Source organism: Uloborus diversus, chromosome 6, assembly GCF_026930045.1.
Source record: "Uloborus diversus isolate 005 chromosome 6, Udiv.v.3.1, whole genome shotgun sequence".
Taxonomy (NCBI): Eukaryota; Metazoa; Arthropoda; class Arachnida; order Araneae; family Uloboridae; genus Uloborus; species Uloborus diversus.
The window spans coordinates 86,689,128-86,702,786 of NC_072736.1; the positions used below are offsets into that span (position 1 = coordinate 86,689,128).

At 34.7% G+C, this 13,659-nt stretch overlaps 2 protein-coding genes across 2 annotated transcripts in view; one reads left to right on the top strand and one right to left on the bottom strand.

Moving 5' to 3' along the window:
- LOC129224638 (trypsin-1-like) overlaps positions 1 to 7,696 on the top strand; it is a 30,184-nt gene extending 22,488 nt beyond the window's left edge. Inside the window, exons 5-7 of the mRNA XM_054859120.1 lie at positions 1,476 to 1,647; positions 2,383 to 2,522; positions 7,078 to 7,696. Of these exons, the coding sequence (XP_054715095.1) occupies positions 1,476 to 1,647; positions 2,383 to 2,522; positions 7,078 to 7,236 (471 nt within the window). The 3' untranslated portion in view covers positions 7,237 to 7,696. The remainder of the gene's footprint in view (positions 1 to 1,475; positions 1,648 to 2,382; positions 2,523 to 7,077) is intronic.
- The window catches only part of LOC129224854 (glycine receptor subunit alpha-2-like), a 30,218-nt gene continuing 23,819 nt past the window's right edge, over positions 7,261 to 13,659 (bottom strand). The window contains exon 8 of the mRNA XM_054859401.1: positions 7,261 to 7,389. Coding sequence (XP_054715376.1) covers positions 7,261 to 7,389 — 129 coding nt within the window. The remainder of the gene's footprint in view (positions 7,390 to 13,659) is intronic.

Here is a 13,659-nt window from a genome sequence, read left to right on the forward strand (position 1 = left end):
AATGTGAAAAATGTCCAAAACGTAGAATATCATGAATCAAAAGAAAACTATTAAAAAAAAAAACACACACACTCACACACAACTGTATTCAAAAACGCACACAATACGGGGGAGGGGGAAGGAGGATCTACAGTAAGGGTGCCATTTCTCTCTCCAAAGGTTCCTTTTTTTTTCACCCCGGCTGCCTATTTTTTTAAAAGGTACCTGTTTTTCATCCTATTCAGAAGTGCCAATTCGGCTCCGTATTGTGTGCAGCTGGTGAACAAGCGTTTCTCCCCTGAAAGGTGCCGAATGCATCCTGTAGTTTTAACAGCGTACGATGTAAGTAATTCTAATAAGCCACTGGCTATTTGTCCAAGGGAAAGTTGGACCCACAAACATACAAGTTAAGCTAATAAAAGCATGTTAATTAGAATAAACTAATAATTTATCGTTAATAAATTAATTTGATTATAGAATATTGCATTATCATCGGGTCTGAGATTGCATTCCAAATTTTAAAAGAATCCGATGACAAAAAGTGGACGAAAATTGAGTTGCAAGATTATAAATTTAATTTCGGTGTAGACGGGATTAGAACGCACGCCCAATGATTCCCGGAGGTGGACGTCAGCGAAGACCCGTGCATTAAGCCTTGGTTTCCTAGGAGCGAACACGCCGATCGTCGGCGTTCGCCGAGGTGAAAACTTCATTCTTCTGCGCATGCGCGCCTGAGCTAAATTGACGTCGTGAATGGCTACGCCGGAATCCACTTAACTTTAATTTCAACGTCACGGCGAGGAGCGACGTCGAATTTCGGCAATTCGCTTCTAGAAAACCAGGGCTTTATACCGCACGGCCACGAACGCTCATCAAGTGGTGGAATGTACTAACAGTAATAAGCCACTAGCTCTTAGTCCAAAGGAGAGTTACTCACAAACATACAAGTGAAGCTAGTAAAAGCGTGTTAAAAAGGGGTTCCTTGAAACCGCGAAACACGTGTATTCTGTAATCTGCTTATTTGTGCTAAACAACGTTGGATATTTTCTGTTACAGTAACCTAATGGTAGGGAGCCACATTCCACCAACGAGGTATGGTTCCTACCATACGTCAATGAGAGTCAAGTTGACACATTGGTGAACTTTAAGCATGGCTGACGCTTAGAGAGAGACCTTCCCAGGCGCAAAGCACCTCAACCGTAGACCATTTCCGACTTCCGCTCCCAGTCATGTGGTTTCCACATGGTGCAACCTGATGGTAAACACAGACTGGCATTCATTAAATAAAATTTAGAAAAAAAAATATGTATGTGGCTTAACTGTTGTCACTATCTAGTTCAAACGGCTGCAAGTGTAATTTTATGCATTTTCCTCCTGATTAATTTGAAATGAGTTTTTAGTTGTTTTAAAATTTAAAAGAACATGATGTCAAAAACAGTATAAGAATTTTTATTTTCGACCTGTCTGAAAGAAATACTTCCTTTTCCCATTTTCAGGTAAAAACGATTGTAATCAAGCAAGGTTTCGACCCTGAAACTTTTCATAACGATATTGCACTACTGCAAATATTTCCTAAAGCAGCAACTTCTGATTTCATCTGTTTGCAAGATACACCTCCGGATGTTAATATTTCAGCTATTGTTCTTGGTTGGGGAGCAACTACTGATGGTTTGTATGCAGTTTATTTTATTTAATTCGAAATACTGAAACGCAATAGGAAAATAATTTTCTACTTTTAACTTTTCGTCAGTACTACGTTGAAAATTTAAAAAGAAAAAAGAACTTAAAAGGTGTAAACCAAATAAATTCCTTAACGCAAAAGACCAGAAACACAAAACTAGAACTCATACAAATTAATAAAGAAGCATCATTAAAAAAAAAAAAATACTATTTTCTTTTTATTGTAAGCATTTTATAGTGCAGCTCTGATTAGTTGAGCTGCGACCTTGACTATGTTAAGCTGTTTTGGGGGAGCTTCAAGATCAATAGACGGTTATTGGCTCAGATTTTAGTTGGAACATTTTCGAAAAACTATTAAGAAAGTTTCTCAACCCATCTTAGCGCCAATTACCCGTCACTGTTCACCAAAACAGAGGTAAACATTGTCAGAGTCGGAGCTCAACTTCTCAGAGCCTCATAATAATTCACTTCATATCAACATCTATTTGTTTTGATAAAATCACTATAAATTTTTCTCTTATCGCAATATCGTGTTTCAGATTAAGGTCTGTAAAAATGACTGCAAACGTAATAATTTACTTAAATTAATGTTCTTCTAGTTCGAATAAACGGCTACTATACTCTTACATTGTTTTATGCTTCGATAAAACAAGGAATTCAAAGAATGCACATGTGAAATCTTTCCGAAAACATACTTTTGGTAAAAGAATTGTAATATTTTAGGGGGTTCTGCTTCAAACGAATTGCAAGTGGCAGAAGTAGCTCTTATTCCTCGGGGCGAGTGTTTGGAATACTATCACGATCTGTTGTTGGAATCCATGATATGCGCTGGTTATTCCGAAGGGGGTATCGATGCCTGCCAAGTAAGAACATTTCTTTTTTTTTCTCTCAATATTTTTTGGTCATCTGTTTATCCCTATCATAAATCATACTTCAATTCAACTAAGGTAAAACCACTAGTAGTTGACACCACTACTAGTAGTTAACACTGCACTAGTAGTTGACACCACCCCCACTAATAGTTGACATTGCACCAGTAGTTCACTCCACCACAAGTAGTTGACACCATCACTAATAGTGTCACTGCACTAGTATTTGCCACTGCACTAGTAATATAACATATATACGCAGGGCCTAATGAGCACGGGAGCGTACAGGAGCTCCTGAACCTTTTTTGTTGCATAAGAATTTTTCAACATTAACTGGGATTCAGACTAATAATTATGTATTAAAAAAAGCACTGCAGACTATGGAGCTCTCCCACTTTTTTCTTTAGAAATTAAGCACTACTTATTTCTTTATATTGAAAAAAAGTAAGGTCAAATAAATTCTGAAAGAAAGTCTGTGGCGGGCCTGCGTTCAGGAGATACCAAAGCACCGACAGCTTTGAAATTTGTGCAAAATCACTTCGAGTCCCGGTGGTTTGCACCTGCGGGTTTTTTTTTTTTTAAATTTCGAATTAGTTTTTTGTTTTGTAATTATTTTTTATGCTCAAACTTCGGATAAACTACCTATTAAATGGGTGAATATTACCTGCACATATTATATATCGTTGGAAAGGGCGGAATTCTCCGCGTTTTACGCAATTTGTTTCAATCATCTAACTTAAATCCGGCGGGAGTTATTTGCGTTTTTAGCTCGAATTCTTTTATGCTTAGCTGAAATTTAGGCACTATTTTCTTCATTAAATCTATAAGTAAAAAGTGAAGGAATTATCCCACAGTTTTCTTTTTGATACCACTGGAAGTAGAGACTTTTTTTTACTCCAGATCTAACTCGACCTTTGGTCGAAAAACCAAACTTCTATCTCCAAAGGAAAAAAGTTACAAACGGTTTTAATCAAGTTCAAAAAATTTCCTCTCCATTCAAATTTTTGATGTTTTATTTGGCGTTGCCATAGTTACGTCTTTTATATAGATTCGTCTGTTTCTTCTTTCTCAATCACAAATTTTAAGGGTTCCGATTTTAGCGGAAAATCTTAGGCTGAACTCAATTCAAGCCCCGAGCTAAAGAGCAAAATGTATTACTAGAGACCACGAATATGAAAGTGAGTTTTCAAACGTACAAAAACTGCAATTTTGCAATGTCCAGCAGCTCTTTAGCCTTTACGGCTCTGCAAGTTGGTACAATTTATTTTGAAACCCGGTTGAGGCATGCTTTTTGTTCCAAGTCATAATGCGTTTTTAATCTGTTTCTTTTTAATAGACCAACGAGCAGGGGACGGAGCCCCCTAGTGAGGAAAAAATAAATAAACAAGAGAAATTGCAAAGTTTTAAAAGAATAACAAAATTATAAAATGATGTTTAAATTTGCAAAACTTACCTTTCAGCTTATTCTCAGCTGATTATTTGGTGCCTGCGTTTCTCTTGTTAATTTATTTTGTCTTTATAAGTGCCAACTACTAGTGCAGTGTCAAATCCTAATGCAAAAGTTAATTTTTACCTTACTATACTTTTGTGGAACTTCCAGATTGGAAAATTTCTCAGATACTATATAGTGACGTCATTGGATGTCACAGAGTTTTGAACAGTAGATTTTAACGTATTATTATTTTATGACTAATTGTTACCTGCAGTCAGAAAGATATTCTTAATTCCATTCGTCAAAGCTTAAAATGATTGTCTGTACAAGTGGGATTCTAGAAAAGACACTTTTTACAAAGATAAACTAGTTCAAGGGGGGAAACCAGTTTAGACGGGTCAAAAAATCTACTTTTTTTATGTCATAAAATGTTAGTAAAACTATTCAAGAATATGTTGCCGAAATTTCAGTGAAAATTTCCGATTAGTTCTGATGCTATGAGCACTTAAAGTGACAGTGAAGATTCGAAAACGCTCATAATAATTTTTTTTAAGCGTGTTTTTCTCGAAACAAATTTTGTTCAACCGGTGGGCATTCTAGCTCAAAGAGTTATTGACAAATCGTTCCGAACATTTGTGTGAATATTTTTTAGTTAATTATACTCCATATGTACCTAACTCTTCGATGATATTATTAATATGTTTTTTTAAATACAAATGGGAAAAGACGGTAAAAAAACATAACACTAAAATCAAACATCTAAAAACGTGTAATTTTCAACTTTTTTTGATCACAATTAGGTTAATATTCTTAAAAATATGTTGTTTACAAGAAAGAAAAATTGTAACAATTACAGGCAAAAAATGTGGCATCGGTAATGCCCACCAGCAACAAGCTCTGATGGCGATCGACCATGGACATTAGCTTCTAACTCCACTAATTCTGGTGGAAATGACTTCAAAAAATTACAAGGTGTACTTCAAAAGATGAATAAAATATCCTCCAAGTTTAAAGAAATTCTGATTATTTTGTCCCTGCTAAAAACAAATCACGACAAACGTTAAAATTTTGGCCTCCTAAATTGCCCCCTCCCCCCTTAAAATCTATTCATAAGACTGCTAGGAAATGTCTTCGTGACTGAAAATTATTAGTGGAAAAAATTCTTACTAAATAATACGGTCCAGCCGGCGTATTGAAATATCGGTTAAAAGAATATCCCTTTTTAGTGTAATACCGTTGGAAAAAAACCGATGGAATTGTTTATTTTTTTCCGAATAATACAATATCCCGTTTATTAAATTTTCTTGCCAAATTGGCTATTTCATTAACCCGACTTGACTGAACTTGCTTCGCAAAAACGCTTACTTTAAACATAATAAATAAAAAAGCCCCCTAAATCTATTACGAGCACCCCCCCCCCCCCAAATGTCTAAACGTACCACTTCATGCAAATAAATAAAATTTTAGTTTCCGACAGAGCTATAGGGCGAATGAAAGCATTGTGCAAAATTTTAGATCAATATTCTAATAGCATTTCGAAACAAGATAGCTATTGCCAACAAAACTAACGAGAAACTGTGTTACAAAGAAAACAGTTACCACTATAAATGATTTTTTTTTAGTTTCATAAAAGCATAAGAAAATTATTGTCTTCGTAATACTCAATAAATTGCAATAATATTTCAAAGTAACCATTAGTAGCATTTACTAACCAGATACTGAATGTTTATACATCCTATATTTGAGCACCTAGGATTGTGATAGACTACTAGTTTTATCTCTACACCTCTATGTTTTTATTTTATCTGTTTGAAAGCTAATAGTGCATTTCTCCTCTACCCATACAGATACTTCATGCATTGTACCAAGAAATTGTTTTAATTTTATTAGTGCTACGTTTCATCCCCCATACCAGCGATCGGCAACTTAAATTAACTGCCGATCTACTTTCCAAGTTTGCCAAACACCAGGATCGACTTCACTGAGTGATGGGGTGGTGGTGGAAGGTGGAGGGGCTGATCTCACCTCGCTGCGTAATTGATAAAATTATGTTCAAAATAATGTTTTCCTTGGTAGCAAAATTATAAAACATTCATACCAAGTTTTGTCTGTAAATCCATACTAACATTTGCGTTTGCGGACATTATTGTTCAATAACAAAAGGCAAAAATGAAATTTTTTCTTAAATATTGAAATCAGTGGCCCTTTCAACGATTTAAAAAAGTTCTAAAAAATCTTCGAAACCCTTTTGATTTCGAAGTTAAGCCTGATTTTTCCCCAGAAAATAATGTTTAATAATTGTTAAAAAAAAAGAAAAAAAAAATAAGCAAGGTGCAGAATGTCGCCGGGATCAACTGAAAACAGGCTTGAGATTGACCGGTCGATCGCGATCGACGGATTGCCTACCGCTGCCTAAAGCCTTGGTTTCCTAGAAGCGAATCGCCGATCTTCGACGTCGCTCATCGACGTAACGCTGAAATCAAAGTCAAGTGGATTCCGACGTGACCACTCAGAACGCCGAATTGGCTCGGGCGCGCATGAGCAGAAGAATCAAGTTTTCGCCTCGACGAGGAACGACGCCGACGCTAAGCGTGTTCGCTTCTAGGAAACCAATGCTTTGTACGTTACAGCGTTCAGTGTATTCCACCATACAAAAAAATAGTGAATCAAACTTATTTTTTAAGCTTCCAGTCCTTAAACGAGTACTTTTGGGGGAGGTACTCGTTTAAAGACTGGATCTCAACTTTAGACAACAAATGAGGCAATAAGAAGCAAAGGGATGTCCGTGGACATTTTCAAGTTTTGAGTAAAACGTATTTAAAGATAAGGTCCTAGGTAGGCTTTCATTAAAAAGTTTTTATAAATTATGTTATATAGCAGTACCTGCCACGGTTACTAGTACTATCTCTTGCCCCAAGACAGAGGAGAGGTTCACCTACCATTTGTACTGGTTATCTCCAAATTTTTGATTTTGCCACTTACATCCCTTTGCTTCTCACTGCCTCAAACGTTCATATATTTTTAGCGCTTTAATTCTAATGTCTTCTTTGTTAAGGTAAATATTCAATGCATTTAATGTTCAATTGCGTGCTTATTTCTTCTTTCTCTTTCTATCAGGGTGATTCTGGCGGGCCTTTGATGCAATGGCGGAAGAAAACAGCATACCTGATTGGCGTCGTATCTTGGGGCATCGGATGTGCAGAACCGTTGCATCCAGGTGTATACACGGATGTCTCCCTTTTCGCTAACTGGATACGATATTATACTTCCCCATAGCTGTAATTGTAATTCAATTAAATTTTACTGCTTTTTAAAATGGATCTGCTTAGTCTGATGGCGTTTTAACTCGTTGCGAAAACTAGCTCCTTCATATAAATCTTTAACGGCCGGATTTGCGAACAATTTGTACCTCAGGCACTCGAACATCTTCTGTTAATTTATTCACCAGTCGATTAAAACCTCCATCAAACACCCGAACCGCCGATCGAAGCCTTCTTCAATTTCTGAGAAGGCTTCATTCTGCGGTTCGGATGTCTGACGGAGGTTCGAGTTGGCTAATGAATAAGCCCGTTAGAGGCCTTCTTCAACTGATGAGAAAACTTTAATTTGCAGTCTGGGTGTCTCATGGAAGTTCGAGTCGGCTGGTGAATCTGACCGTAATCGATTTTGAAAAAAACTCCAGAGTGTATCTTTGACCCATTGTAGATAAGTACACTGTGATGACACCTATTTTGCTAAAAACGTTGATGTGACTGCGTAAGTGGTGATCCATCAGTTAAATATTGATAATGGAATCATGAATAGGGCTCATGGCAAGAATGTGATATGCCACATAAATTTTTTCCAGTAGGCAAATTTCCAACTTTTGGAAAATTCTACAAATATTTTTATAGATATTATACATTCTATATTCTGCAATACTAAAACCAGATACGTTTTCTGACGATAACATAATCCATTGTCATGTTTATTTCAATTATCAAAAAGCAATCCACTTAGAACAAAAAACTCATTTTTTCGAAAGTGTGGCTTATCACATTCTTGCCAGGAGCCCTTCAATTTAAAAAGTCAAACCTGTTCAATCGAGTCAAAGCTATTATTATGTTAAGGGAGGGGGGGGGGGGGAGACCATCTTCTGGTGCACACACACACAAAAAAAAAGTTACATCTTTTGGCTGATAGCTGTTATTTTGCGTAGCGCAATCCGCGCAACTTTAAACTATTGCTAGCCGCGCTATCCGCTGTTTTTGCTATCCCCGCAACTTCAAACTATTTTCTGATGTCAGAAAAATTCAAATCAAAACAACACTCATGCGCCACTTTTTTGTAAGCTGTAAATCGCGGCAAATTTCATTTCCAGTGTAGAAAGCTCTTAAAATTAAATTTCAGAGTTGTCAGCAGTCTCTCGTAGTACGATGCTGGAACTAAGTAAGAAGTAACTTACTCTATTCAGTAACTTACTGAATATACCTGCCTTGCCTTCAATATTCGAGTTGAACCAAACCATTGTTTCGGTCACTCGTCTGGTAAGTGCTAATTCTGTATTAGCTACCAGTTTGTTTGGCACTCTTGGCTTCCTTAAGAGGTTTTCCTATGTCGGGCTGATGAGTGCTAATAAACACGAAACTGCAGTCCTCGGCTGGAATTGACTGAGCTGGCGGTGTATTTCATGTGTTTTTTACTTGTTTTCCAAATGATGAATAGTGTAAAATATAATAAAAGAATAGCACTGTGTGTGGCATGTTTTATTTTTAATTCGTACCGCATCTTATACAAAAATTATTTGTCGAAAAAACATTCAGTATAGATTCCTTGTAGTAAATATTTCTTTACACGAAAAGGTTTTTTAAAAAATAATAATAATAGTGAATTTAAATACAATTCCAGTGATGTAAGATTCTTTAGTTTATCATTTTAAAAAACGAAGTGGAATCTTACGTAAGATTTGGGGGGAGGAAAGGTTTTTGAGATATCTTACTTACCCTTACATGGGGGAGGGGGGCGAGCAAAAATTGCCAAAATCATCCTTACGTAATTAATGAATAGACCCTTATAATGTTTAAGGCATTTCCAACTTTTCGTCAGTTCGCAGAATTTCCAGTTCGTTGCGTAAATTGTGCCTTTTGGCAAGAGCGCAAACATCGATTATTATAAGCCAAACGGTTGATGACAGTTGACATGACATTATGTAAGAGACGGAAAATCTTAAATGTAAAAACACCAAAGAGCGACAAAACTTTTTTTTAATTATAATGAGGTAAATAAATCGATAAAAACTGAGTACATAAGAAATGATTCTTCTTATATTCATTTTTATAAATTTTAATTAAAGTTCTAGCTAAGAGATATGAGTGTAATTTCAACACACAATGGAAATGTTGCACAAAATGTTCAACTCAAAAGAAATTACTTTTAAGCCAGAGTTTGTAAATAATAGAAGAAAAGTATTAAAATGTGATTTTTCTTTGAATGATCCGACTTAGTATTCTTTATCTTTGGATGTAACGACAGTGTAACTATAGCATAACGTTTCGCTGATTTCTGTGTAAGGTTACACCACAGTTGTCTGCAAGCTTAAACATAAAATGCTGGTAATTCTTGTAATGTTTCATTTTAATAGGAGTAAAGTTTCATCGCAATTTCTTGGAAAGTTACTCATTTTTAAGTACAAGTTCTCACCACTTTCTGTACGTTCAATTACACCCAAAGTTTCATGGTATTTAGGTAAAAAGTAACCTTGTAATTGTCTGTAAGCCTGAATTATCATTTTCTAAATAAATTCCCACTTGTGTACCAAATTAAACTATATTTCGTCGGAAATAATTCGAAATTTTTTTAGTTTTAGTCTACACTAAAAAGAAAAAAATAATAATAAAAACAAGTAATAACTGATGTACTACTAGAAATTCTTTAGTACACTATAATTTCATACATGTTTCTAGCAACCGATGCCACTTCTTCTTAAGTAAAGTTGTAATGTTACTTAAGAAAAAGATGTGTTAGTTTCAATAGAGTCGCAATTTCCTAAAGATTTCATAGTAGTGCAGTAAACCACTAATTATCCGCGGAATTGCATGGCACAGTAGCAACGGCTATTCTGTGAAACAAGTGTAAAAAACAAGGCTAGTGTATGCAAAAACTGTAAAAAATCAATAAAACAACTGTACGCTTAAACTATCGGCAAGAACGATTAAGTGTTTGTAAAAAATGTACGTACAAATAACTAAAATGAAAATTTTTAAAAAACCCCGACTAAATCGCAAATGTAAAATCAAGAGGGAAAATTGGCAATCCTTTTAAAAGCCCTTTCTTTTAAAAATCAATTACAAGTACTTTATTTGTTAACCAATAGAAACTGGCAACACATCAAAATTTCAAATCATTGCATTTTCTTTCCTTGTCCGCCAATAATGAATTCGGTTACCAATCGCGTGAATAAAGGCTTAGCCATATTTAAAATCTGCATTGAAAAACTTTATAATTCGAATTCTATATAACGTGGAAGTTTCAAACATATTCTATGAGACGAAAAAAAAAAAAAAAAAACTCTTTATTTTGGTACTAAATATTTAGATATGTTTTCACTGCAAAAATTGCAAAAAACCTTCTAGAGGTTTTTAATTAATATCTTCATCAATTAATGTCATCCGTTGACGTAACCTAGCTTAGAACACTCTCGATCAACTCTTCTTTCGAACAAAATTTTTTTCCCAAAACCATTCCCGTTTAAGCCTTAAAGTGCCACGAACAAATACACAGACACGTCAAACTCATAGCCCCCTTACTTTGTGTGTCGGAGGTTGAAAAGCTACAGAAGGATTGCTCATTATGGTCAATGCTTTACACAGATAAGCGAGCAAATTGTGGAAACATATTAACCGAAACAGATCAAGCTATGTTTCAAGAAAACGAGATTTTTTCCGAACAAAACTAGTCTAGTTACTCATTTAAACGAGTGAATAGTGTAGATTTAAAAATCAGGTTTTAGCTTTATCCAGTAGTGTAGATCTAAAGTAGTAAGAAGAGTAGGTATTAAACCAGTAAATTGCGTAAATTTAAGAATCAAGGTTAAACTTACCAGGTTTCGGTAACCTCAGTAGTCATCGGAAAAAGGGGAAGGGGGATTAATAGAAATGCCTAAAAGTGGATTTTACCCATTATTACCCATTTTATCCACTTGTCAGGTAGAGTCCATTATGACCCATTCAGGGTTCATACTCTATTTGGATGAAAAAATTCCATGACTTTTCCAAGACTTTTTCATGACTTCAATGAAAATTTTCATGACCTCGTTATACGAAGAGAATAGCACTATTTAATCTCAAACTTGGTAATACAGTGAAACCTGTGTAAGTTGACCACTCGCGGTGCAGTACTTTGGCGGTCAACTTAGACAGGTGGTCAACTTATAAAGAGAGGTAATGTTTTTTTTTTTTTTGTCAATTCTTGCACCATGTATTCATTTTTTGAGGAATTCACCCTTACTCTTTCTGTTCAACTCCACTTTCATTGTTTAACATTATTGAAAGTGAAACAATAATTAAAAATACTATTCAAATACTTTTGTTATTTTTCCCTTGTTTTTAACTATATTAGACACTGTAGTTTTAGAAATTCCATAAATGCCAGCTAATTTTCTCTGGCATTCTCCATTTTTAATTACTTTTAATATTTCATACTTTTTATTAATCTCAAGTTTCACTAACTTTCTTTTTGAAGTCTTTTTATTTAAAACTTATAGCACAAAAAGCAACAAGCTCGACTCTCCCAGTTCTTAAAGGCAAAATTAAATTATCCTATCTCTTAATCCCTTGCACCAGAAACATGTAACTTTACTCATTACTCATTAGCAGGCCCAGATCTGCGTACCCGCAGTGCGAGGGGCCCGCGTCTTTAAAGGGGCTAACGGCCCTAGAAATTGTTGAAAAAAATAGAAAAAAGTACTAAGGCTTATTCGCTTTTCAAATAGACACTGCTGACCACTAGGGAGAGGCCCTATATATTTTGTTGCAGGGGGCCCAAAATGTATTATAGATCCGGGCCTGCTCTTTTTAGCAGAATTCCTGTGTTGCTACAACGTATTGCAACTGAAAGAAAAGACTTTGAACTTTTCTACTGACACTTATTTTCATCAGAGTAAAAAAAAGCTATCTCAAATAGAACAACAAATGAAAAACAAGTTTGGAGAATAAAAAGAAGCATAAGCTTTATGCTGCTGTTTAGTTTGTAAAATGCTAGTCTGTCATCAAAGCATTAAAAACATTCTTTGAAAGCTGTCAAAAAAAAAAAAAAAAAAAAAACTATTATTATAAATAAATAAATAAATAAATAAATAATAAAATAAAATAATCTGCTGAAGAAAGTTTAAAAAAAAAAAAACCAAGTGGTTAACTTACAAAGGGTTTTTTACAATACTCCAGACCAAATTTGGCGTACATTAGTGGTCAAGATAGACAGGTGGTCAAGATAGAGAGGTGGTCAAGTTACAGAGGTTTTCCTTCATTATATGAGATTGGGCTAGTTCTGTTCCTGAGAAAAGCGGTCAACATAGACAGGTGGTCAACTTACAAGGGTGGTCAACTTTACAGGTTTTACTGTATTTGGAAACGAGCATTAGCAAAACGTCTATATGAATGCCACAGCCTCATTGAAGCACTAACTCATAATGGAAAAAAATATAAGTGCACACTTAAAAAACTAAACTATTCTTATTTGTCTTCATCATATAAATTTAAGTAAAGTAAAAATACAGTGAAGTGAATATGATGATGCTTAAAAAGTGAAATATTTTTTTAAAAATCAGGCAGAATGATATTGAATTGGATAAAAGTTGAATGAGACATCACTAAGTTTCAATAAATTTGCTTCAAAAGTTACCTTTTAGTGAACAACAGTGCCTTCAATCATCCATGTAACTTGACAGTATTTTGGTTCTTTAAAGTAAAGCCACATAGTTTAGTTCTTTATGTTTCTAAGCCAGATCTTTTTTGAAAAAACCATTCAGTAATGAATCAATCTTCTGATTCAAAAGTATATTTGTTTTGTTTACAAATTTGCATATTTTCAAATGCATATAAATTAAAAGGTTCAGAAATTCTAGAACACGTTTAATTCCCGACATTGAATGTAGCAGTGGGTCGCATGGATTAGTTTTGCGTGCTGTATGTTGGGCACTACTGTTTTAGAGCATTAGAATTCCTCTTTTTCTGTATTCTATCGCCTGACTTAAGATAATTATATTCTAAAACATTCAGCAAATTAAGATAAATTCTGATAAATTTAATAATTAAGTCCTTACGAGTGATGGAATCGAACTCGCAAGCAATTGAATTGCTTTTTTTTTTTTTTTTTTTGAGTGGGCGTGGCAAAACTAAGAATGTGAAATTTTGATACTACATAATATGAAACATAAAAAGTGTTGAAAATGACAGAAAATTCAAAATAAGTGATGTCCAGGAAGTAAAATCACATCGCAAAAAGCGGCAAGCAACTGCGGCAGAAGTAGATGCAATGAGATTTCAAAATTCAGATTTGATTTTTGGATCGTTCAATTTTAAACTTTTAATAGCTTTTTTGTGCTATACTGCTAAATCACTCAAGATTTCTAATGCTCCTTTAGCTACTGTTCCTTTCTCTTTGTATAGGACATTTTTCCATGACTTGAAATAAATTTCCATGACTTTCAATGAAAATTTCAAT